The 27,975-nt window shown below is 39.8% G+C and overlaps 1 protein-coding gene across 2 annotated transcripts in view; it reads right to left on the bottom strand.

The window, feature by feature from the left end:
* The window catches only part of MLLT3 (MLLT3 super elongation complex subunit), a 287,620-nt gene extending 262,422 nt beyond the window's left edge, over positions 1-25,198 (bottom strand). Inside the window, exons 1-2 of one of the 2 annotated variants that reach the window (XM_058695235.1) lie at positions 24,930-25,198; positions 23,358-23,538 (exon numbers count right to left, since the gene is read on the bottom strand). In XM_058695235.1, coding sequence (XP_058551218.1) covers positions 23,358-23,538; positions 24,930-24,941 — 193 coding nt within the window. In that variant the 5' untranslated portion in view covers positions 24,942-25,198. Of the gene's footprint in view, positions 1-23,357; positions 23,539-24,454; positions 24,598-24,929 lie in introns of those variants that run through there. The other variant, XM_058695236.1, reaches the window with a different exon arrangement.
* Positions 25,199-27,975: the final 2,777 nt, after the last annotated feature.

The raw sequence follows: 27,975 nt of genomic DNA, 5'->3' as shown, positions 1-27,975 counted from the left end.
TCTCTCTCTCTCTGCCCCTCCCCAGCTTGCACCATCTCTGAAAATAAAACAATAAACTTAAAAAAAAGGGGAGGGTCTCAGAAAGCCATCAACTTCTGAGCCATGCAAATGAGGTTCAGCCCTCCTTACTCTTTCCATGTGTATTACTAGACTCTTCCACACTTCTTTGAACACAGGTAAGGTTCTTTGAACACAGTACTCCTGAACTGCCCCTGACCAAAGTGACTGCAGAGTTTGAGTCTTGTTATTACTATCTTTGGTTTTTCTTCATCTGAAACCTATTTGATGCTTTTAAATTTCCAGAGAAAGGACAGCGAAACAAATGGGGAGCCAGGGGTACGGGGGCAGGGGCACAAGTAAGGTTCCTGCGTGACTGCAGTCCCCAATCCTACTATTCCATAGGTTTACTGTTATTATTTTTCAACGAAAACAATTTCATTCCCAACAATCCTTTTAACTTAGACATCGGCTTACTGCACCATTTAAAAATCATCCAGGTCCTCTTTTGTCTCAGCAACATTTGCCTGACTCCTAAATAATTTTTAAATTACAGTTATCTGTTGGAACAATAACAACCACAACCTACAAACCACAATTTGTACCACAAAGTCCAATCTCAGCCTAGATCTATTTTTGGCTTCACAACAGCTTGAGCTAAAGAAGAATTTCACTGCATTGTTCAAGTATGGTCATAAGTAGTCGGGGGGGGGGGGGGGGGGACGACCCTAAACAACATAAAATGCTGTATGAAACAAAAAAGATACAAAATATGAAGAGAGATGCAGTTTCAAACATTTGCTACATCAGCACACATCTAACTGTGCTCGTCTTCAATCTTAACTTGCCCTGTTATGCTTCCATAAAACTCCATTCTTACATCAACTATAATTCTTTTCATTTTTTTTAATGTTTTTATTTGTTTTTGAAGGAGAGAGAGAGACAGAGCATGAGCGGGGGAGGAGCACAGAGAGAGGGAGACACAGAATCTGAAGCAGGCTCCAGGCTCTAAGCTGTCAGCACAGAGCCCGATGCGGGGCTCAAACTCACAAACTGTGAGATCATGACCTGAGCTGGACGCTCAACCGACTAAGCCACCCAGGCACCCCCATCAACTGTAATTCTTAATTAAGTTATACTGAGATTTATCTGCTTCTAAGCCCATCTTACCTTACCAACCCCACATACAAGTAAGTCTCGGAGCTTTTCAAGGGCAGAGCAGTCATACTGCTGAACAGATGTGGAAATCCGGGAGAGGGCTAGGATGAGCAACGTGAAGCATTTCCAGCCCAACCTAACATCACCTAATCTAAAAGTTCTTAAAAATGGCTTTAGTTTTGTTTCTACTCCTGTATTTGATTCAGACTAACAGACAGCTGACATCAGTCCTTCTTCAAGTAAAGAAGACTACGGCCACAGTGAAGCGTGCACAGATCATAACCTCTCCTGATGGAAACTGACACAGCATATATGAGAAATGACACAGAACAAAGTTCTTCACCAGAACCAATTAGTAAACTAAATTTATTTTATGTTAAATTAGTAAGTTAAATCCGTTTTAGCTGAACTACCTGATAGTCAGCACACCTCTAAAATTGTGTCTTTTCTGAAATGCTGAGCCATTTAAATGGAACCAAATAAAAGTGATGTATCCAGTATTTGTCCAGCAAACGTTGTGGAAAAGCTAACCAAACTGGGCAAATCAGAACATAAGTTTCCAATTTTCTTTTCCAAATTAGAGTTACTTTCCTCAAACCCTATTCTGCTGCCCTAGGCTTCTGATTAGGTGGGGAAAGAAAAACAAAAATTACAGGGAAAAGCAACATGTTCAGTGATCAAGAAATGTACCAAATTTCCGTTTATCCAGAAAACTCAAATCACCAGAATTTCCTTGATTAGTACCATGCAATGAGTGATATATATTTACTACTATGATCCTAAGACAGAGTTCTCAAATGCCTTTATAATTTCTGAAGGAAAATGAAATTACATTCTAAAACATTTAAGTAACAAGATGTTAAAAAAAAAAAAAAGAAAGAAAGAAAGAAAGAAACAAGAAACACACACATGAAAGCTACCCCATTTCTCTCCATCACTCGTGATAAACAACACCAAATAAGTACTGAGTGCTGTACTTTGCCAGGCGTATGCCTCAGAATCCTTCTCACTTAGACCAATCGGGAAATAGAGACATGAGTATAATATAAACAGTGAAACAGTGAAGAGCTTATGAGTTGGAGTCAAAAAGGCCTGAGATTCAATCTTAGTCGTGTCACTCAAAAACAGGCATAAACTGGGACAATCCCCAGGAAACAGGACATATGGTCACTGCACTCAAGCCATATGGACCTTGGGCAAGTTACTAAATCTTGAGTCTTGGATCCACATCTGTAAAATGTGAATAACAGAGTACGGAATTAAATGGTCAGTAACTACAAATTGCTTTCCTACACCTTTTCAGCTATGTAACCCTATATTCTATGATGCTCATCTAGAGAGTTCAGAAACTCTAAAAATATTATATGTAGTCTTATGGAAGGAAAATCAGGGAAATGAAAATTCATCCTTGAAAGAGGATAATTTTTTAATCCACACATTCTCATTTTTATTAGACTTTTCACTTGCAATTATTAAAAAAAAAAAAAAAAAACCTTAGTTCAAATTTTGATACAGGCAGAACTAATCACTCAGAACTTTGTTTCCATAGCTTTGTTTTCATACCTTCATAAAGGAACTTATCTTGGGGGGGGGGGGGGTTGTTTGTTTGTTTTTGAGGGGTTTTTTCACAAGCCTGATGCACTTCTCTAAGACAAAAATTACTTCTATTCCTGCTGTTATCCTCAATGTTTAGAGCAATTCTTGGCACATAGCAGTGCTGAGTGTTGGCTGAATAAAAGATTACTACCTTAGAAGAACCCTTCATTATCCAGCCCTAACCCTGCTATATATTCTCAACCAACAAAGATGGTCTGTAACTACCTATATCCTTACCTTCCCCCCACCTAAGTTTTCATACCAACGATGAGTAACACCAATCCAGAATGTTTCTTCTCTACAGAGTCCTTTAACCTATTTCCCTGAGGGAATCCATCTTGAAATCCAAATACGTTTCCAGCTTTTAGGAGATTCCCCTTCCCCCACCTTTTTTTTTTTTCTTCGTTTTTTGAGGACATGCTTTATTTCTTTAAGTTTTTTATGGAAACATAATTAATTGACGTACACTATCTTATTCGTTTCAGGTGTATTTTAAATCTTTACCCAGACACTTCCTTCTCTTCACATACTTTAACTCTTCATTTGAAGAAAGACAAAACTGCCCCCAAACCAGTTTTCCCCTTCTTTTCTCCTACTCTCAGTAAATTCTCTTCATCCAATCAAAACTTTAGCACCTCTCCCCCACCCCCACCGGAAATTACGGTACACGTGACAAAGAACACTCTGCTTACTACTGGAGGATCACAATCCAATGAAAGAAAAATGAAAACCAAAGCAAATTAATATAGTCCCGATCCACAGCACCAAAATGCCTTCAATGGTAAAATAGTTTTAAATTGTGACAAAGCCCCAGGGGTCCCTAAGGCATTTCTAGGGTTTCTTTAAAAAAAAAAAAAAAAAAAACTGTAGTCAATCATAGAAGTGTTTGCTTTTTCTCTGCCCGCTGCCCCAGACTGCCTGCGCTGGGGCTGGGGGTTTCAAGGCAAAACAATGAAGCATTTGACAACCTCAAAAGGTCTGAATGACATTCTGGAAACAGTCAAACTTCACTTTGGGTTGCTCCCTGAAGTACAGACAAACCGAAATACACCGCCCACCTTGAGCCCGGAATACACTCTAGGTGAGAGTAACAGTTTAGACACTTTGCATTCAAAAAGACCTCTCTAGCAGACACATTAAGAAGAGCTGTGAAAATTTCCTTCTGTATATTTCCTAAATGCCAGGAATCCTCACCCACCACCTCAGTAAACAACCTATGACTACTTGTTGAAATATAACTTATTTGGAAAGAAAAAATTCGCTCTGGCAACAGCAGATGGTTCTTATCCAAAGCTAAATAAAAACAGTAAGATGAAATTTTAAAGGTCTATTAAGATAGAGTTGGAAATTTTGTGATTTTCACTGTCCCCCCTCTCCAGAGAATTCCTTTTGCTCCACAAAAATAACTTTATTCAGATGGGAATAGGAAACAAAAACAAACAAAAACAAAAAACCACAAACAGAAGTGTAGTTTCAGTGTGACTACAATATTAAATGTCTTGAAAGCAGACAGATCCTCAATTATGTACCTTCAATAAAAACTTCCTAACCCTTTCCTTTTTTTGTTCTTTTGAGAAAATGGCGAGGCAATTTGCATTTACAGCTTAGTTCCTGTTTCCAAAATACCCCTTTAACTTTTTCTTTTCTCTTTTTATGGTAGGTATAAATAGCACCAAATTGTCAAATCACAGCTATTTTGTGTGCTACCTATACAAATAGGTCTGATTTCTGGCCAGCCATAAAACAATTACTGCCGAATTCCTCTGGCTCTTTGAAATCCAGCTTGTCCACAGGGCTTCAAAGCCAGCCTCCAGGACTTTTCTTGGGACACTGCTGAAAAACAACCTCAACAGAAACACAGAAGATAAAATGTCCCCACTCCTATAAACACACAAAGACATAACTACAGAAGTAAAACAATTTGGCAGCATTGTGGTGGGGTTTCTTCCCCCCAAGAGAATTTAAGACGTCCAAGTACTTTGAACTGCATTTTAGATGTGGGTCAACTAGAATTTCTTCCCCCTCGTGCATATGGCTATGTTCCCCATTTTCAAGCCTCCAAAAATTAAGAAGTACTTGGCTTTCAGAGAAATTTTCTGATTTACTAGAATAACGTATCCCTTGGGAACTTACTGGGATGGAACAAAAGTTCAGCTTCTTGAGCACATAAATAACCGTACGGTATAGTAGTTATTCAACGTCGCAAGACTCATTCAAGCTAGAAGCTTTGTATAGGGTTAAATTGGGTCAGAATATCAAACAGGAAATTTATATATGGGCAACTGTAGGTTTTGACTATAAACTAATAGGGCTTAATTCTCAAACGGCTTGGGAAAAATCAGTGTATGCACACCCACGAAAGCACCTGACCTACGTATAGCACACACATGTGCTTGAGGTACACCAGTCAGGCTATTTCCAGTTAAGCCACAGTAAAAGCAATACATCTATCACAAGGAGATAACTGCTAATTCCCATTAGGGAAACTTACAGTTTGGTATCTTAGAAGAGTGGCAAATGTGACTGGATTGTAAAATCTCCCACTGCCCAGGTTCTTATGACAAAGCTTCACTAAGGTTGACACACACCCACCCCAATATCCATATGCCTGCACCTAAAAAGAGAAAGACGCGTTACTTTTAAAACTTCTTACCAGTGGCAGCATGCCAAACCAGTTTTTCCTCAACCCAATACTCTTGACAGCTCTATCGTAATATGCCAGGTAGGCCAAAAAGATATACTGCAAATTAAGAAATTGGCAAGCGTGATCCTGAATTAAAAGTATAGATGATGTGGTCTCCTTGGTACATGAAAGATCCCAGATACGTGCATAAAAGGGGAAGACTACCCTTGCACCCAGAAGCCAGACTCTTCTCTTTACCACCTGTAAGAATCAAGCACTTGTAAATCATCCATCCAGATCTGATTTTAGCACTCTTCTGTGATCTTATCCGAGGAACAACTTGCACATATGTATCCAAAGACACAAGAGTCGTATTGGGTGTTTGTTTGTTTTTAATCTACACAAGAAATCAACTCTCAGAAGTACACCGATGAGCCCTCCCATTGTAACCCGAAAACTTACCACTCAAAATTGGAGCCACCTGTTTGCAGCTCCGACCTCAAGTGCACAGCTTTTTATCTCTTGGGTCAAATCTGGCACCTAACATTAGTACTAAATTTCCTCATAACAACGTGATTATGTAATCTCTCCAATTTAACTAGATTTTTTCCTCTGGGTTTTTTTTTTTTTTTTAAACCAAGGACAAATGCATCAACATACAACAAAATTCTCGACATGAGTGATAAAACTGCATTAAAAGTAACCTTTAATCTACGCTATTAACTGATTTTATTCTATTTTGGCACGTTTGAAGTAACTCATCTAAGGATTAGTTAGGCTTTTCTACACTTCTTTTTATCAGGACTCTACCATTCTTGATTTAGTTTTGAGAGAAAAGGGTTTGCAAAAACTATAATAATCTCACAGCTGGAGATGGCTGGAAAGTCCGTTAGTGTTCATTGTGCCCTTAATTTGCAGGAAGCCTTTGTGCTCTTCTCCTCATTTTACATGCTGAGCAGTTTTCACTGATAAAGTACTTATAGACCAGTTATTTCAGATTAACGAAAAGCCCAGTAAAATTTTATGTCAAATGGCTGTGAACTTTCTCTTTAAAATACTGAAATGTATCTTCAGTCTTGATTGCACGACAATCTTAACCCTGATAATTTGCCTCAGTAGCTTTCACGTGAGGCGGCAAAGGGAGTCTTAAAAATTTTAAGAAGTATTATTTTCAAACAGAGAAAGAATCCCAAATTTGAGACTATGAATTCAGAGTGAATGACTGCAGCCTCGGGGCAAACACACTGGTTTAATCACGTAGCAGTAGGTTTCAAAATCTTGCCTTCTTCAGCCTTAACAATAAAGGATCTCCCTGCCCTTTAAACCTATGGCAACAACGCAAACACGTTATACAAAAAGAACCCAATATCGTTAGGATTTTTAACATTATGACATCAATTTCAGGAGTGGGTGGCACTGTGGTACTTTGACACCCAAAATGAGAGTTTAAAGTCAATGACTTAGTCTTTCCTCTGGACCTCAAGTCCCCAAAAGGACATTTAAAGATCCAATTGTCATAGATTCTAATTCAAACTCAGTTTTCACAACTCCCTAACCATCTGGGGGTACAAAGATGCAAAGTCTAACTGAGAAGTCTAAGCTGAAGTTTTTAAATCTGTCTCAACAGAAGCAAAACCGCTGAGATGGGTCATATCCCAAGACATGAAACTGTACCGTTAATGGAGTGCTAAAATCACTCATTTTCTGCCATACCACCTTCTTCTAAATCAGCAATTCAAACCACAATCACAGAGGCTCCCATCTAACACAGCAAGTACATCTGCAAAGTAGCAATGATAGTGTCTGAAACTAACAGGGTTAAACAACGTCTTTTGTGAGGCCACTGGCCAAATCTACAGCAGCTGTCTAACTTTGCCTTGAACGATCATAGCAAAAGCTCAAGGAAGTGATCCAATACAGCACTGGTCTTTAGTAACCAGATCGTTTCTATTTCATTTTCAGCCAAGGGAACGGATAATGAAAACAAAATTATTCCTCAGTCAGAAAGTTTACTTGACAAGCTAATTTTTACCAACCTTTAACTTTTATTCACATGTATAACCGTGAGAGCGGTTTCTTTTTCATGTGGAGACAATCTTAATAACTCTTAAACACTGGCTACACAAGACAAACTTCAGATGGCTATCACTTCTTTAAACTCACTTATAAAAACTACTGGAAAACTTTTTAGCAATTCAAGGACTAGTCCCAAGGTGAAAGAAGAAAGAAAGAAAGAAAGAAAGAAAGAAAGAAAGAAAGAAAGAAAGAAAGAAAGAAAGAAAGAAAGAAAGAAAGAAAAAGAAAGAAAGAAAAGAAAGACAAAAAAAGAAAAGTTAAACATTTTCATCACTGCCATAAACTGGTGAGCCAGATCTTTGATTCTATCAGTGAAGAAAACTACGGAATTCACACCATTTTACACATGAACTCAAACAAGCATATAGTAATTTTTGTACAAGGAACAAATTCAGTTCTTCAAAGATGAGAATCTTCCACCTAAAACTACTTAACGTTATTTAAAACAAACAAAACCAGTGGCCCGTCATAAATATCATCATCTGGCTTTTACCAATACATCTGAGGTACCTGCTCTTAAACTCTTCTCTACTTAGCCTATGGAAAAGAGCTACCGCAGGAATTATATACACGTATTCTAAACAGAAAGCCAACATTCTTCAGAAATTAATTTTCTCAAGAACATAAATAAGGACAAGAAAGTAAATCAAATCAATGACCCAACAAAGTTATGTTATCACTCTGGTGAATAACTATAGGTTCACACTGGGAAGAAACTCCAAAATCACTTTAAACTAAGTTATGTAGGAATGCACATGACTGCAACATTCCCCATTTCAATATTTACAATGTATAAGTAAATATTTATTTACTTAAATTTCATTTAAGTAAGTTTTCCTAAAGAACAATTTTTTTCCCCTAAAGGGCAATCTCAATCCAGTATTTAATTTGTAATTCCAGTCCTGTTTCCACAAAGGTTTGGCCCAACGCAATTTTAGTTAAATTTCAGGGTGGTATATATTTAGGCTACATGCCACAAGCAAAAGATACTAACCATAAATTTACCGATATATTTTTTTTATTACAACAGATCCCATCATTTTAGAGTATCTCAGGTAAGAGAAATAGGACTTTGACACTGTAACATTTGGAAGTGACTACTAGGTGTTTGTTTCCTAAAGGAGAAAAATTGAAAGCAACAAAAAACACCTATGAATTAAAATATACATGCCAATGGGTATTCCTGAATTGACAGATGTATGAATGGCTTACTTGTTTTAAAAAGGAAACCTCAAATCCTGGGTTAATATTATGTGTCACTTCTAGAGATTTAAACCATAAATTCCTCAAATAAAATTAAACAAATTGAGTTGTAAGTAATTAACTATGGGACTTCAATAATGTAAAATTATCTCTGTATATTCTCTATGGCTCGGGAATGTAACTGGTTATGTTCAAAATAATACACTTAGTGGGTCTTGGAGCCCAGTGCCTGTAAAATCTCCCATGGAGATTCAGGACCACCCATTGAAAATAGTACAACATTATTGCCTCAAGCAAGAAGCTGGTACATAGGACTGGTTATTCAAGTCTTTTAAATACTATTTTATTGAGGGATTGTGGGAGGTGGGGGAGGGGTTAAGGGGGATTCATGAGTGGATGGGGGAGTAAAACTCAAGAAAAAAAATTTTTTTCTAAAGCAGAGGTTCCTGTAGGTGTCCCCCCCCACACACACACACACCATCATACCCTCCCTCCCTTTTTAAACAGCTACATAAACAAAGTAATAAGTGCTCAATTTCAGGGAGAATTACATTATACTCCATTTGAACAGGCTACAAAGTACTTTTATTTGAAAAGCTGCTTCTCCTCTGTTATAAACAAATTTACCCGGCACCAATTTCAGACAAGAGAAGAGGGCTAAGGGAGATGGGAGGCAGAGTTAGGAAAAAATTCACTCAGTGTCTTAAATAGTTGATCCAATAAAGATCCTTTAGAGAAAACTGTAAGTCTATTTTTTTTTCTCCCACTAAGCAAATCATACAGGAGGGCTTTTCTTTTCTAGCGTACTGCACCCTGTCTCTTTAAATTCCAGGCCTGCCCCATTTCCCACGCATTCAATGAAAGCAACACGTTTGCTGGCCTCTAGCCCACAATGTCAAGTAGTTTTCTTGCTATTGAATTTCAAGATTATTCTTTTGGATCATTTGCCCTTTAGTTTTAAGCACGCCAAAGCAAAAATAATGTCTTTCTACAATAACATAAAGAAAACTCTGAGGCCTTTACAAGTCTACAAGTAGAGAACACCTTGTCCTTCAGTTCCCCTTTCACTGCAAAATATGCTCCAAATAAGGGCCATTTATACATTATCTTGGTCTACCATAGCTTTGTCTGTACTATAATAAAATTCTAGGAGTATATTTAAATAGGTACCAAATTTGGAATTTCTAACAAGTTGCAATATTCAAAACCAGGGCTTCATACTGCTCAAACGCGCCAGTCTTTAGCATGGTCCCTTGAGTATTTAGCGAGACTAGATTTTAAAACAAATACGTGATTTTCTATACTTGCAAATTAACTTAATAATAAAAATAGAAACAAATACTGTGAGTTGTAATCATGGTGCCAAAGAGTAGATTTTCCTCATCTTCATACATTTCTTAATCCTGAAGAAAAGAATCCAGACTATTAGGAATCCCATTTAGAGCTCTCTCCAAAGGAACAAAAATAGTTAAATAAAAATTTATCAGCAGAACTGAATTAAGCCCATGAAAAATGTTACTCCAAATGCTAGCAAATGGAACTTAACGCGGCAATTTTATTCCAGCAGCTAGTAAAGAAGTGCTCTGATCACAAATGTCAAGTCTTGTGTTTTACATCGAAGGTGGAGTTAATCTGTCATTTATGAATTTTATAAAAGCATCTAATACCAAAGGGAAAACAGACTTATTTTTATTTGACATGTAGTCTTGCTATGCATTTGAGCACAGCACTTTCAATCGCTATTTTTTTTAATGTTAAAAATGTAAACATGTTTCCCACAGACCATAATATCATGGACTGAATCAGATAAAATTTTGGATTGTAAAGAGACCTTTAAGACTACTAGAATTAACTCTTATCATTTGGCAGAAATCATTTCTTTTAGTTGTGTTTAAGGAATGTTCATATTTATCTGTCGTGTATTCAAAACAGGAAATTACATTTTAATTTTCATTTTGTAAAACTTCTGGTTATTTTTGTAGTTTATGCATGAAACACGATTAAAACGGTCTTCATACTGAAATACTGTTTGTGTTTATGCGCTTATGCATCAATTCAAAAATGCATCAATTTCCCTGCCCCAAACATTTGTTTTGCCTTTGTTTTGGTAGTCGTTTGGCTACTTTTTATTTCTCCCAATTCAACGTAAGTTTAACTTCCAAACTATATACAAAGACACAAACTGGAAATGGGTCTGTATTTCCAATTATAGGTCCTATTTATCTCTAACACTATTACCATACATCTAAACATGATGAGAGTCCTTTTGTTTGCTGTCCGTTATTAAAGTCAGATTGAGGCGCTGGAAAATGTCCTAATACTACACATCAAGATAAATGTATTAGTTAACAAAGTTATACTTATCAAAATTCCACAGGGAAAAAAAAAATCAAAACTTTTCAAAACATTCCTTAGTACTCCAAAAATGTATACTCTACTGAAATATTAAGCATGGTTGCCTTTCTGTTACAAAGAATATCTTACACGAATCATGTACTTATAAATGAGGTTAATCTGATTAATTTTACAAACGTCAACACAGCAACACTGTTAAGAAAGGTACAAGTATTTACACGTTTCTCTTTAAAGCTTACAATCAACTTATGAAACATTTGTGCATATATTATAGAGCTATTAAAGGAAAACACTCAAAATGACAAGGTGACTAAAATTTCAAATAACAAAACATGAAAATGTCCCTTGGGAAAGACATTTTTATGTTCTCAATGAGATTACTTTAAAAAAAAAAAACAAAACTAAAAAGCTTATTGTAAACATGTCCATAAGTACACTTAAATATCTAGTTTTATATTCACATAATATGTATCATTCAAGAAAGCTTGAAAAATCCAACAAATTTCACAAGAATTTCCTGAGACCTCCTTCCTATTTGCTAGATGGGGTGCTGAATCTTTGAATAAAGCCAATTTGACATTTTTTTTTAAATTTCCCGATACCCCATCTCCCAGAGATAACTTCTATGAACATTTTGCTATAGCATTTTCTCCCCTTCATTTCATTCACGTACTTTTATCTCTCACACAATTCTCAAAATGTGAGTAATGAATAATTCTGGCCATTCTGATATAAAGAAAATGGACTGAATCAAATTCTAAAATCAATGATGAAAATACCCCACCCCACCCCCAAAAAGAGTCTCTACAGAAAGACACTATGTCAAGTAGCACTAACTCCCAGCTGAATAGACTTTACAACATAATTCTCATTTATATGCTGCTTTCTTTAAACCGTCTGCATTTGTGTATTTTTTTATATTCGTATAATTAAATCCTTGGCTCTAGCATCATTCAACAATTCCTTTTAACAAGCTGGAATAAATAGAAATTTCTTTCCTTTTTTTTTTTTTTCCTTAAAAGTTAAGCAGCAAGTTACAAGGAAAGAGTGGAAGGGTAATTGCTTTTCAAGACAACTTCAATTAAGCATCTGAATTATTAAACACAAAACCCTGAAGGTATGGTGAGTGATCAAATATTTGATATACCGTACTTTCTCTTTTAACCTATTTACATGATAACGTAAGTCCAAGTCCCCAATTATTCTGTTGACAACAGAAACACAGGTACTTATCTGAAACATAATGCTTCAGGAAAACAAATTGACAAAATTTCAAGGTCTGGCCTACATTATAGGGAAGAAAAAAAATAATCGGCCAACTTTCATGGAAAACCCAATGGCCTTCCTACCTGATCAAGAGCCATGATTTGCGGAAGAAGTTTCCAATAAACATAGGGTGTCTTGAGTTCTTGAATGTTCCAACCTACAAGTAGTGTCGATGGCTGGTATAAATGGCACCAATATTACCAGAACGTAACTTTTCATAATGAAAACGTAATCACCTATTTGGCGAATTATCCAATTAGCCTACTTCCCTGTTATTGCAGGCAAGTCTTATACCCACTGCACTGCTCACTCACCATTAAAAAAGGTAAAATTCCAATATAGTCAAGTTCATGTCAACATTTTCTTTTTTAAAAAAAAAAAAAATCATTCTCCAAACTACCACATTTATGAAAAGTAAGAAATTTAACACATCAGAACATACCTATTGTCTAGCATGATAGCCAATACACTGGTGGTATCTCATAAATGGCACTTATTTTGTTAAGAAAACACTAGATCCATGATATGCTCCTAGCTTATCCTTTAAAACAAAACAAAACAAGACAAAAAACTAAGGAAAAATAATATTTCAGAGCTAGAAGAGCCCACAGAGCTTATTCAATCCAAACACATCCCTTCTAGGGTCCAGGCCAGAGCCTTCCCTGCTGCATTGCTAAATACCGCTCTACAAGTTACTGGAATACATTTGACTCCTATTTTTAAAGCTAAAAGGCTAGTTGTATTTCATGGATTAAGTAGTAAAAACAGAGATAGACCTGGCCAAGTCTCTCAAATTTGTGTCTAGCTTTTTAAAAAGCATCCAAAGTCGGTGGGAAAAAAAAAAAGAAGAATAAGGGAGAAAAGACAGGAAAGGAAAAAATTCATTTTTGCCTAGAACATAGGCTAAAGCTCATTCTAGAAAATGTGATTCTAAGCTAACACAATGTTTCCTGCTAAATTCAAGTGGTGGCTCTGTTTACACAAAGTCAATTATTAGAGGTACAGAAGAAACGAGTTTCAGAACACTGAGTAATAATTTACCACTTAGGGGAGTGGAAGTTAAAGTCAGGATTCTAAAACTCCGACTTGCAAATCTACATTGTTGTCAAAAACTTCCAATGTCTAGACTGCATTGATCAAAGCTATGAGTACTACCCACAGAGAGAATATAGGTCTCATCTCATCTGATGTGTAACTAATGCAACATAGGAGGAACAATAGATACATATCCAAGGAGAGGCCAGTGGGGACTGACTGAGGACATAACACATGCTTCTGCTCAGTGTTCATATGATGAGAAAGTAACTTCCTACTGCTCGTTACTATTTCTGGGCATAGGTACAAAGTCATACAACAAGCATCTCTGATAAGAAAATCTGGAGCTATGTCAACATTTTGAATAATCCATCCCACCAAGAGCAACCAAATCCCAACAGCCTAAACTATTTTTCACTGAGTCACCACACAACAGTTGCTTATAATACAGGAACAGGGAAAGAAATCAAACAAAGGAAAAATTTTTGTCAAATAGAAGAGTATTTCTTCAATGCAAAGAAACCTTTCAGTTCTCAGCAACTCATAATAATGAAGTATTTGGGGTAAAAGGTATGGATAATAGGAGTCCAAATGAACCTTGTTTTTAAACATCCAAAATATTATAAGTGTTTATCAAAATAAATAGGTACCTAGAATAATCTGATACTAATCTCCCCCAATACTGCCCTCAGAGGGAGAGAAAAGAAGTAGGGCATAAAACCTATCTGCAAAGATTACAGGCATTATGCAGACTGAATTTATATCTAGATACATTAAGAGGCAAGTAACTCTCCCTACTCTGTAGGTTACTGCTCTTACTAATATTTTAGGAAATTGTTAATGTGTATTTTGCTTTTTAAAATCAATACATACACACAGCATTTGGCCTGGTATTGATGGGCAAATAACTAACTAATGATTTCTGCTGGAAAGAAACAAAGAAAAAAAATCTGCTTTTGGCAAAATTAAATATTTTAAAATTTATTTGGCTCAGAAAATATCAATCTTCTAACATGGGTAATAACTCTAATTAAATTCAACTGATCATCTTTATAATCACTTAGGAACATGATTTTAAATAAACAGGCCTCAGAATGAGTTCAAGATAAGCCATCATTTTCTTTAAAAAAAAAATGATGATGCACTGATTTTATCCAAAAAGTTAACTGTTAACTACCACATACCAACTAAATCACACCCAAATACTAGCCTTATCTTTTTAGAAATTCAATGATAATAGCCTTCTTCAAGCCTTAATCACTGCAAACTTATCACACTTAAGTTAAAAGGATTACGTCATACAACAGTATTTCTTAAAACAATGTTCTGGATCCTTCATGGCATTGCAATCCTACCATGGGAGGGAGGTGGGGGGCTGGGGAGGCGGCAGATTATCAGGAGATCCCTACCATTCAGTAACAATTTTTCCTAATGATTTAATCTCAAAGGAAAATCTTAAATTAATCCACAAAATAAATGTGATTTTACCTTAAAGAAGCTATAGAACTTTTCCCTTTTAGACAGCATCTACCATGGTTACCACCGCTTAATTAAATCCTAGGTCATGTCTACAAAAGTAATTATTGCTGAACATTTGTCTGCGAATATAAGTGAATAATTATTCACCATTTTAAAAGTAAACGTTTACCACATTTATTACTAGCTATCTTTACACCAGCACATTTGTGACTCATTGTATCTACATGCAAGATCACTTCACGTTTCTAGGCTTCTGGTTAAAAGTAAAACAAGAAGATAAACAAAGATGAAGAATCTCAAGGGTCCTTTCCAGCTCCAGAAGACAAAAGCACATCGAAGGCAGGGACCCCCTTTTTCTCTTACGTCTCCCCCAATCCTTTCCCTGTGTCCTGCACGTATGAAGTCTGCCGGTTAAGCACATTACCATGCCCACAAATTATATTCTTAAACAAAACCCCAAAGCCACACAGGAAAACAAAACAAAATAGATCAATTTGACAAAATTAAAAACTTGTGTATGACAAAGAGATACCACACATCAGACTACAAGAAAAAGAAACGAAAATGGGACAAGATATTTTCAACGCAAACAAAAAAGGACTAACATCCTACAGATAAGAAAAAGACAAAAGATCCCAATAGTTTCTTTTTTTAAAAAGACAAAGGATGTTTTTAAAAGTCAATAAAGAGGAAATCCAAATGGTCAATAAACATATAGAAAATGTTCAACTCCATTAGAAATCAGAGAGATGCAAATGAAAACAAAAGATACCATATTTCAACTAAATATAAAAATAAGAGATCTGAAAATAATCAATGTTGGCAAAGCTGTAGAGAAAACAGTACTCCGTCCCTGACAGAGTATAAACTGTCACGACTACTTTGTAGAGCAATCTGACATCTAATACAAATGAAAACACACGCACACCTCAAATTCTAGGCCTATATTCAAAACCTTGCTCATTTGTAAAAGGTAACACATTCAAAGATGTTCACTGTACAGAACAGAAAGTGACCTATATATTCCTTAACAGGGGACCAGAAAAGTAAGCATACAACCTATTCCTGCCATAAAATACTAAACAGAAGGACCTAAAGGTAATGAATTTGCTCTCTACACATGAAATGTAGTAAGGTTCAAAAATGTCGAGAGGGGAAAATGGCAAGACACAAAATTATTCACTCATGAAAATGTTCTGGAATTTAATAGTGGCCACTGTTGCACAACCTTGTGAATATACTAAAAGCCACTGGATTTTATACTTTCAAAGGGTAAATTTTATGGTATACAAATTATATGTCAATTAAAAAAAATGATTCACCCGCTATGATACTTTTGGTGGAGATTTTTTAAACACAATGTACTATTACCTGCACCAATATAAATGTGCAAATGTGCATCAATAGAATGGAAGAAAGGCTAAAAAGTTAGAAAAAAAGGATTCAGAAGCACTTAAAAACTTTAGCTGCATCTATAATACCTAATTCTCTAAAATCAAAACAAAGAATCAAATAGGATAAAATGTAAACATTTATTCATTCTTGGTAGTGGGGATTTGAATGTTTGTTATATCATTCTTTCCTTTGTATTTTCTTGTACTTTTTCTCTTTTTTTGAGAAATACAAAAAGGGCACAAAAGAGGCATACCATAAGTGACGAATAGTAAATATATACACACAGAGAGCTATGTAGCATTGCTAACCAAATAAATGCAAATAAAAGTAAAGTATTGCTTCATCCACAAACTGGCAAAGATTAAAAAACAAAACTTAATTCCCAGTACTGGTAACCATGTGGGGAAAGGAGAAGTCTCCCAACCCCTGGGGAAGGATAAATTGGTACAATCATTTTGGAAGGAAGTTTGGTAATGCACAACAAAATTTAAAATCTATGTACCTTTAAATCAATCAATCAATCAATCAATCAATCCTGTGTACCTTGTCTCAACTACCTCCCTTCTGGAAATCTAACACCAAGAAATTATAAACTATAAAAATGAATATGTCAAAGGTGTTCAGCATAGCATTATTCATAACAAATTAACACTAAGAACAATGTCCACATAAAGTTATGACAAATGTGTATTCAATGTAATACCATAAAATTCAGCTTTAAAAAGATGGTATTTCACCATATACCATGAGGGTAGGAATGTTCATTTGTGCTGTATCCCCAGCTCCTAGAAGTGATCTAGCCATATAGGAGCTCCAAAAAACACCTGTTGAGTGAATTAATGTTAATTTACGGTTAATATTTATATGTGTGTATGTATATATATGAAGATATTTACTAAAATATTAATTATGGCTGTAAAGAATTCTCAGTGACTTTTTTATGTATCTATGGTTTGATTTTTCTATAATGAATACATATCTATAAATTTTAAAAATAACAGCATTTTCAACTGCATGTAAAAAAATACATGGGTTCTTCATAAAAGCTGTACAGTACGATTGTGCAATGTAATTTCTCATCTTCTACATTATCTGTAAGTTTAAAAAAAAACGTATGAATTATCTGTAGTATCAATGGACTCTTTTCAGACAAATTATATTCTCAAATATGAATACAGCCCTATAAATAAGAATAAAGAGAACCACAAAATATAAGAGAATAAAAGATTAAAGCGTTAAAATCTATGCTATGAGGAAGAGGATGAACTAAAGACACTCTGGCCACACACACAAAACAAAATGTTTTGAAAGAATATTAACTTGTATTACTGAGACAAGAGAATTTCTCTTTCTACGTGGTAGCTTCTTGTTTGAGGAGTAAAACCTAAAATCAAGGAAAGTATAAAAGCCAAGGGAAAACAATTATAGAATTTTCTATTATCTCCATCAGGACAGTGTGAAACATTATGTTTCAGAGATCAAAATTTAATAAAGATTAAAGTCTGAATTTCAGTAATACATAGAATCCTTAACTAAGTCATTGGTGCAACTGTGTATAGCTCCTCCCCTCCCAAGTAACTAAGCTTTCCAAGTTCTCTTTTGAGGACTTAAGTCACGGAGAGATTTAAAAAAAAAAAAAAGAAGAAGAAGAAGTTCCACATCTTAGAACTGTAAAAGCTGTGTTAAGTAGTAGGAATCATCTGTAATAGATGACCAGAAAAAGAACGAAAGGGCTAAGGTTGGCCCAGGGAAGACCACTGGAAGGAAACTTCAAAGAACCAAGAGCAAAGAACAAGGAATCTTTAAAGTAAAATTATGAGACTGACTGTTACCCCTGCCCTGTCCTACCTCACAGAGACAGTCCTACAGGAGGTCACCTAAAATAAGAGATACAAAAGCTTCTGCGTTATACAAATAATATGCCATTAACTGGACAGTGATATTAACTATAAAATGCATCCCCTGAAAGCCAAGTTTGGATTCTCCTTTTCTGAAAAAAATCGCTGGATAATTGCTACAATGGAACTTAACCATGCCAGTACTTTGGAAGACTGATCTTTCCTCCTTCCATTAAATGTTTTTATTAGCAACATCAACTGTGGCTTTAAAACATCACCTTCCACATATTAATGGGGCAGCTTGTCTGTGCCAGGTTCTACGTTGAATATCTGGTTCTCTGAGTGTATTCTGGAGACCCCAGGATCCCCAAAACCTCTTCCAGGGATTGGCTATTCTCACCACAACTCTAAGACATTTTTGCCTCTTTCCCCCATGCTCTCACGAGTGTGCTTCAGTCTTCCAGGGGCTCCATGAAGTGTGAGAACACAACAGACTGAATGCAGAGACACACAAGCTGAGCCAGTTATTTCACAACAGTGAAAAGATGTGTACACACAGGAAGTAGAAGAATGCCACACTTCTCACTCCCATTTTTGGAAAATACTCATTTTTCTTTAAAATGCTATTTATATGCTGACGTATAATGGGTTGATTACTGTTATCTTTCAACAAATTAATAAATAACTTTTTAAATGTCTCAGGTTTGATTTCTAATGGAGTAAATATTAATGGATACAAGTCCATGGAAAAAGCTCTCTGGAATCAATTTTGAAGAGTCTGAAGAGGTCCGAATAAACTGGAAAACAGCTGATTCATATTTACTCCTCAATTTAGGAGGTAATGGTCCTCTTCTTCCATCGTTCCAGGAACACAAATGAGAACACAAGCGAGAAGACACACACAGAAATGACTTGCTCAAGAGCACACAAGAGGTCTCTACAGCCAGCGTTCGAATACAAGGCTGTAATTCCTAACCCAAACTCCTCACCACGGAGCAGCAATATCTACCCAAGATAGTTCTACACTGGGTCTTTACTCTTTGTCTTTTAGTCTTAAAAAGTAATGAGTGCTCACTGGAATGTTTTAAATATATGGAATTAACTTTTCAAAAAAAAAAAAAATCAAATGCTACAAAAACAACCTCCCATCCCTGCCAACACCGTAAAAGCTGGGTTCCCACTCATCCAAAATTTATTTATACACATACACACATACCCTTTTTAGTTCTATAAGCGTATTTTTTAAATGGGATCACACTGATCTAGCAACTTGACTTATTTCACTTAATATCTCTTGAAGATCTTCCTGCATCTACAAACATATTTACCCCTTTTTATAATCCCCATCATTTAAGTGAACCCAGCTGGGGTCCCCTAATTGGCTTGCTTCCCAATTTCTGCTGTTTTAAAAAGTCACAAGAAATACACTGTATCTTTGTGCAGTTGCAAAGCTGTATCTGTTGGAAAATCCCTGGAAGTAAACTTGCTGGGTCAAAGGGTATAAACATCTAAAACCTCAATAGATGTTGCCAAATGCCCTCCAAAATGTCTGTGCCCAATTTATATTCCCACTAACAGCATAGGAGATTGCCTCCAATAATTCAGCTTTTAAGTGCCTTGGAAAATTATGCTGTATGTTGCTTCAAAATGCCAAGTAGTAGAACTGCTCTCACCAGTCATCTTAATTCCATACAGAACTCTACCCAAATCTTCTAACACTCACTGAATATATCAGTATAGTCATCCATCTGTTTTGGGTTTTTTTTGTTGTTGTTTTTTTTTTTTTCTGAAACCTTTGAAATACCTAAGAAGAGGAAACACACCAGGTGCACGCAATATCTTCAGCTAGTCTGGCCTCAAATTTTAGGTACCCTGATAAAAAGTTATCCAAATTATTTCAGAAGACTGTTTAACACAAATCAGAACTACACAGTAACGCTGGGCTCAAACATTTAAATCAAAGTTGTAAGTGGGGATTTATTATGCTTTATCTGCCCACTCAAAGGACTAGGGCTACAAATAAAAAGCCATCAAACCATACCAGTGGCCAAATTAGCTTACATAAAATAATAAGCAACAGATTTCATATCATAAATGTCAATGGAACAGACTGCAATAGTAAGGATGGCTGTAATTGGAAAGAAAGTTCACTCAAATTCCCATCATATCGAAAATGAAAACATTAATATTTTAAATTAAATGTTTTGAATGTAACTATTCATTTCAGTCATATCAGACTATTACAAATCTTTGGTACTAATAAATAAGATATGGTCTTTTTTTTTTTTTTACAAGAGGATAGTTTTAAAATGCATTAGACTCTGACCTGCTTATTCTGTAACAACTAATGGATATTCCAGGCTTCACCATTTCATCAAAATCTCTCTTCTAGGACTCAGTGCTAGTAATTTTAAATTGCAAGTCTCCAACCCATCTTTGGGACAGAGTAAACCCACATGAATTCAAGTACAATTAGCTCAATTCTGAAACGGTACATGTAATTCCCATCAGGCAACAAGTTGAAATACTCTAATTTCTTCCTCTACAAGTTCTCATACTATTACTGTGGAATAAAGGAAATCAACCTGAAAAATCAATTTGCTTTTCCAAAGCAAAGATTTACCAAACTAAGGACTCATCCATCTTCGTGGCTGAGCAGTTCATCCTCAGTGCTAAGGTCCACTTCCGTTTATCAACTAATGTATATACTGAAAGTGATTTACCTTGCCATTATTAATAGCCATTTACAGTTTGGAGTATGTGCATTTCTTTTGAATACCTTGCAACTCAGATTTTTCACAAAGCCATTTGTGCAGTGTCTTCCATTTCCAATTTCTCACTTACAGATCTATAAGATAGCAAATACAGCACCTTAAAAGGTACAGGAGTAGACTTAGCCATGTCTGGCATTCTTGTTCTGTATTTATTTATTCTTATCATTTTGAAAGGCATTATAAGCCAAAAAATAAGTCCCAGGATCAAGTGGTATGTTTGGTGTTACTTGAATTTACAACTAAGTATTCCCAATGAACAGAGAAACCTTCTCTTGCAATCTGAATCATGTGTAATTACAGTATGACAAGGTCTCTCCTGGGCTATGTAAGCTGGCATTTTTCCCAGGACTTGTCACATCATGGGAAGCACACATACAAATAAAAATCCAAAAATAAACATTTTAAAACAATGGCTTATAGACTACATAAAGAAACTCCGCAGTTGAAAATAAAAACCGAAGAGCCCAACGGGCAAGCAGGCATCTCTCGCTAGAGACGTCTGAGACATCAGTGTTAGCAAGCGGCTTACCACGCCTAGCAACAACTCCCAGGTGTGGGCTGTGCAGGGCCAGCACCCTCATGCTCCCTCAGGCTGGACCGAAAATCATTCAGGATGGGAAATAAAGGGGAGCATCCCCACTCACACACTGAAGCAGGGAAACAGTGGTGAAATACGGGGAGGTTGGTCATCTTTAATTTCATAATGCCAATTTGTTGATTGCCACGGAGCCTAAACAAAGTTATCTTAAGAGCTACATCTTCTGCCAACTGACGTAGTTTCCCTAATATACTAAACACTGCTTTTTTGGTTAAATGTATTCCCTCTCGAAGTGTGTGGCAGCCAAGGAGTCCTAATGGTGGCTACCAGGGATCTTAGAAGGTGGTTTCTTTTGTTTCAACTCCTCTGCAGTGGCTCTATACATACATGGAAAAGGGAGAGGGAGATTCCAAGAAGCATCACACCCAACCTCAAACAGTGACAGAAACTTGACGACGCTCATCCTAATTACAGTGTTGAGGAAATATGAAGGAAAATGATCTCTGGCTGTATTGTGATCTATCATGCTAACAAAATCTAAATGTTATTTCCTCTAGGCCATGCATAGTCTTACCCTTCTATTAGAAGCTGGATTCATTTGTTAACCATCAGCAAAGCCCAACAAATTCGACTGCTCAAGTTTTCAGGAGGAGCTATAAAACAAACCACTGAAGGCAAAACATACGGTCCTACAACCCATTGCATGAGCTCTGGAAACAAAAAATAAGCATCAACACAAACCTCTGCCACCTCGGAGGCACACAGCATTGCTCCTTTCTTTATTCAGCTCCTCAATGTTCAATAATTTCCAGGAGCTCTAAGCAGAATGGATTTATTATGATGTTACTCTAAGAAACTGCAGGAGTTCTAGATGCCAATAAAGATTACGGATCAAATGGAAGATAACTACTAACCATTGTGTCGAGTTAGATAAATAAACCTGCTCACAAACAAAGCACCTTATTGTATTTGTACTGTTACCTCCACTAATCCAACTAAAACAACCAGACAGTAGCTTTCCGGAGGCTGAAGGGAATAGACATCAGGATTTCTCAAACCCTCTTTAAATTTTCTTTCAAAATAACACTCCGGTGTTTTGTTTTGTTTTTTCTTTTTTCTTTTTTCAAAACTGTCCTGCCCTTTATGGAAAGTGCTTGGGGCCCCGAGAGGCTGGGCAGGATATGCAAACTAGAGACCAAGGCTAAAATCCAAGGTGGGGAAGAAGTGAGGAAGAAGGCAGGACAAACATCGTTCCTCTGAAACTTAGCTTCGACCTTTGCAGGGATCCTCCTCCCCGCAGATCACATCGGGCAGAGACTTGGGCACGCTGCTCAAAAATCCAATGAGCAGTCAAGTGCCACTGGGGGCTAGGGACGAGTAAGCCCCCCGCCCCTCCGCCGACTAAACATTAAAATGCTGACGGTGCGAGGCGGGGAGGGGGGGGGGGGGGGGGTGTGATTAACCCACGAAAGGAAAAATCAGTGACAACGGGCACCTCCCGCCTAATTCACAGAGAGGAAGGCAAAGGAGACCCCGAGGAGAGGCGACTTCCCAAAACGGAACAATAACTACATCCCACGCATTCCCTGCTAATAACACAGGTAAATTTCAATTTCTCTAGGAAAAAAAAAAAAGGCGCAAGCTGTCTGTTCCCTCCAGCCCCACCCCCCGACGCCTCCAAACCCAACAACTAATTGCACCTTCCCACAGAACCCGCGGCTAACCCCAGAGGACCGGTGAGGGCTGGCTTGGGATGAATAAACACTCGACACCTGACGGTCCTTTCTCTGCGGTGACTTTCCCGAAGCCGAAGTGGCGCGCGCGCGGGCGAGAGCCCGGACCTGGCCAGCGCGGCGCCGCGCACCCAGGTCCCGAGGCGACGCCGGCGAGCGCGACGCTGGGGGGGGGGGGGGGGGGAACGGGGGGCGGGGAGAGGGGCAGGGGGGACCGCCCGGGCCAAGCGATTGTTTCCTCCGCGAGCAAAGACATTTTTTGATCAAGCTCCTTTTGTATTCGAGCCCTACCTCTTTTTGGCCTAGGAAAGCTTTCGTGCAAGTGGAAGACGACTTTCTCCACAAAGTGCTGTATGTTACTGTGCTCCGGGCCGCGCACGAACACCATCCAGTCGTGGGTGAAGCCCTCCACGGTGGGTTTTTTCCTCACCTGGGCGCGGTGCCCCAGCTCCAGCTTCACCTGCACGGCACACTGCGGGCAGGGGGAGGAGAGACAGCCGTGAACAACAGGAAGGCGACCGTTCGACACTGAACATTGCGCCTGACATTTTTTTTCCTCCTTCTTGAAACGCACATAAAAGGAAACGGCGGTGCCCTCTGCATCCACGTTTCACGCGCGTGGGCGCGCACACTCCACACCCCCAGATACACCCCACCCGGCCCGCCCGGCGCCCAGCATCCACGCCGACAGGGATTGTAACGGAATGTTACCCCCAATCGGGAAGGGGGTCCGGGGGTCGGGGGGAAGAGGGAGAGCTCACTCAAGCTACTACGAGCACGACAACAAATGCATCGGAAACAAATTAGAAGACAATTAGGAGGCGATGCCGGGGCGGTTTCCCGGCGTGGGAAGGGAGGTAGCCGGGACCCCGAGGGGGGGGTTCTGGCAAGCCCCCTCCCTGAAAGTGCCGCGGCGACAGGCACACGCCGAGGAAGTCTTTGTGTACGTGTGTGTGTGCGTGCGTGTGGAGCGCTGTGCCAGGCGGAATGGAAACTACAGGCAGCCTCTGCTGATGGGCACAAACTCCCGTGCTCTTAGCACTGGGTTCGTGCACAACAAAAATGAGACGTCGTCACACACACACTCCCGCAGGAAAACACGCCGAGGCATCCATAACTTAAGGCACCCCGCACCCCCCAGCGAAAAGCCCCACGCGATCGGCGAGGCCAGCCTAACAGAGCCCCCGCAACACACTTCCAAGAGCCAAAGTGGCCCCAAAGTAGCTCCCACCTCCCCCAAAAAATAAAATTCGGAAAGGCAGGGAGGCGGGCGGACAGCCGCCGAGGCTCGACTGCGCACAGCCCGGCGCGGGGGCAAAGTTGCGTGCGGCCCCGCCGCTGTCAGCCCGCACACTCCGGCTCACACACGCGCGCCGCGGAGAACGCACCATCGTAGCGGCCGCCGAGGCTGCTCGCCGCGTCCCCGGACTGTGCCCGCGGCTCCCGGCGGCGGCGGCGGCTGAAATATGGCTGAGTTATTATTCGCCTCCTTCCACCGTGTGAGTGTGTGTGTGAGTGCGCGCGTGTGAGCGAGAGTGCGCTTCTTGCGATTGCAAAGAGAGGCGAGGAAAGAGGGAGGCGCGGGAGGGGGGGGGGGGTGGAGGGGCGAGTGTGTTAGTGTGTGAGTGTGTGTGTGTGCGTGTGTGTGCGCGCGCCGGGGGGGGGGGGGACGGGGTGGAGGGAGGGAGGGGAGCGGAGGCTGAGGGAGAGGCGGCAGCTCCCTGCAAGCCGTACCAACCTTTCTCTAATTGGAACCGCGGAGCGCTGGCGCTGTCTGGGCTGCGGCGGCGGCGGCGGCGCAGGGCGAGGGAGGAAAGGCGGGGAAGGGGGGGTCTTTTATTATTTTTTTTTGCATGTACTTACCGAGCTAGCCATGCCTGGGGGCCCGGAGGTTTGCTGGGGTGTTGTGTGGTACCCCCCTCCCCCGCCCCCCTCAGCTGTAATTCATGAAGAGGCTGCTATGAATGAGAGCGCGCCCAGGAGCGGAGGGTAGATGGCGGACATTCTCTGCCTTTTTCCCCCCGCGTTCGCTTGCTCGCTCGCTCGCTTATTAAACTCAGCCCCAAAAGCAAAAGCAGCAGCAGCAGCAGCAGCAGCAGCTCCAGGGCCAGAGGATGAGATTCCGGAGCATGCGCCGTGGCGCCTTACACCGGGGCTCCGAGCCTTACGGGGCGGAGGGAGGGCGCGAGGGCGGGGCGGAGCGCGCGGGGAGGCCGAGCGAGCAAACCAGGGGGAGCTCGAAAGAGCCAATCACCGGCCACCTCCCGAAACCCGGCGGCCCGCACCGCCACACTGGAACGCCAGGCTTAAAGTAACAGGTTCCTACCGGAGGGGGGGGGGGGGGGGGGGAGGTGGAGCAAAGGACGGGGAGGGGGCGCTAGAGTGGGGAGAGCGGCCAGCTGGGGAGCCATCCCAGCCCTGTGTAAACTCCTCCCGCCCTACAATAAAAAACGGATTAAAACTGCTGGAATGTAGCCACTGCCTAGAGCCCCCAGCAGCCGGAGAAGGGGTGTTAAATCAAGTCTTCGGCGTTAGCACGCTCGGGGGAGGGAGGGGGCTTTCTTTTACTTTCCACCCCGTCTTTTTGTGGTTTTGTGCTGGGAAGTCAAGAACTCACGCCCAAACAAATTTATTTAAGGAAAGAGCGAGAGAAGTGCCACTCTGCAAACAAACATCAAAAAGCAGTCGCTGAGACTGTTAAAACCGGCAACAATCCCCTGGCCCCCTTCCCCATCCACACTCACAGGCACCCGTCCACCACTCCCACTCCCCGCCCTTCTGCCACCGCCACCGAAAATTCAAAAATGAAATGAACAAAAATGTTATTTCCTTCCAAGGGAACTCCTCCCGCTTTGGTAATCCCCGGCTGGGAGGCATCGCGCAGCGGTGCCCAGGTGAAGGTAAAACACCTGGGAGTACCGGCTGCAGACCCTCAGGAACTAGGCTTGGAGTTGTTTTCTTCGGGAGGTTTCCCCTCCGGACAGCCTGGTGGGTGGCATCAGAACGCGGAGGATTGTCCTCTGAGGACACGCGGGGCAACTGGGAGTCTTAAAATAGCAGATAAAGTTAATACTGGCTGTAATGTGCATAAATTGGATTATAATCTTTAGGCGTATTGGTGACAGCCAGCGTAATCCAACTCTGGGTATTAATCCGGTTAGGCTCCCGGGTGACAACCAGTCGCAAGAGTGTTCCCAGAGTCGCCTTCCTGCAAACGTTCCCACTCGTGATGGACTGGGTCTCAGTGGCTGGGGATACAGCAGCGCAGCCACGCGTGGGGCGGGAGGGGGTGGAGGACTGACTAGCTTCCTTTAGCAATGCGGACGACCTTCACTAAGGAAACGGATAAGATCTAGACGATCGACTTGAAAGTGAAAGATGGGTGTAACTCCGGTTCGTTGAAAAAAGATCCTTGCATCTTCCTAGCCCTCATTCCTTTCTCGCTGTCTTTGTCTTCTTTCTTTCCCCAAGTTCCCTGGTCTCCCGACTTCTTTCTGATTCTTTCTTTTCTCTTCGCCCTGCCTTCCCTCTTGATGTGCCTCTTTTTCGTCTTTCTCCCTCAACTTTCTGCTTTTTTCTTCTTTTCTTTCTTTAAACCACGAAAGCAAGTTGTCTCAGCTCTTGGAATAAAGAGAGCGGGAGAGGAATAGGGAAGGAGGTTACCTGGGGCATCTGGAGCCGTGGTGGGTAGCTTTCAGTTCTCCCACCTTCTGACAGGAAGAGAACCCGAATCAGATCGGAGCACTTCAGGCCAACTTTAATTTTCAATCCAACCTTCCAACTCCAGTGGGTTGAACTACTAAAACTGATGCTCTGACCTCTCCCCAGTTACAACCCAGGAAACTTTGGCTTGAGGGCCCCAATTCCTACTACCCTTCTTTTGGATTTAGGATAGAGTGGAGAGAACGATTGACCGAGGGGAGAAACATTTTGATCCAAATCCAAGGGTTTAGATTTCTCAACTGACCCACAGGTACATAGATGCCTATCATCTTGTATGTGTGTATGTGTAGGTGTGTATCAGGACTAAGTTTACATAGACAGGGACAAGCTGTGTGTTAGGATCTAGGTGAAGGGAGGACCTACTTGCTATGCATTATTAAATTTTTTATGAAATAATTAAATTACAGAGAAGTCCTTCAGAATTATCAGGTTGGGAACTGATGTTTATCTGGATGTGCCATTAGTCAAAAGCCATTTCCTGTAAGGCAGCAACCATTGGGCAGTGAGTGTAGCTCAACACACAGGTGAAAAACAACAATCTAGTTGTAAGTTGGAGTTGGCCTTAGAGGTTGGCTAATTTCTTCCAGTGCCAGTGGACTTTCTTTGTGATTCTCTCTGTAACTTGTCTTTGCGCTGAGGGGCTGATATCTCTTTCTTGAACTATGTGTTCATTGAATTAATATTATTCCAGGAGTCACCAATAAGCCATAGAGTCAAAGAGGGTCTTTTCCCATTACCCCTCCTATCCCAAAGACTGCTTTAAACACCGAATGCAGGGATAAATTTCATTCTCTAGACACTGAAAATATAGATTTGGTCAGTAGATGGCGCATGGAGCCCTTCCACCAACGTCCTTACGTGACCTCTTTACAACAAAAAGACCAGGAGGAGGAGAAAAAGAAAGAAAACACAATCCTGAATACTCTAGATTCAACTTTTGGGCAAAGAAATTTATGCCAGTCTTTCAATGTATTGTGTATAACCTGTTCTAACAAGCCGGCTATCAATTAAAATCAATCAAAACAGGAATAACATCAGATTAATTTTTGTCTAGCATATCTGGAGATCTTTGCAGTTCACATGAGGTACAAATGTGAGAAGTCTTTTGAATACTTGACAATGCGATTATAGAAAATATTTTGCAAGTAAGTTTTAAGACAGAAATCTTTAGTACTAAATATTCCTC

This window comes from Neofelis nebulosa, chromosome 12, assembly GCF_028018385.1.
Source record: "Neofelis nebulosa isolate mNeoNeb1 chromosome 12, mNeoNeb1.pri, whole genome shotgun sequence".
Lineage (NCBI taxonomy): Eukaryota > Metazoa > Chordata > Mammalia > Carnivora > Felidae > Neofelis > Neofelis nebulosa.
This window is presented reverse-complemented; position numbering and strand designations above follow the sequence as displayed.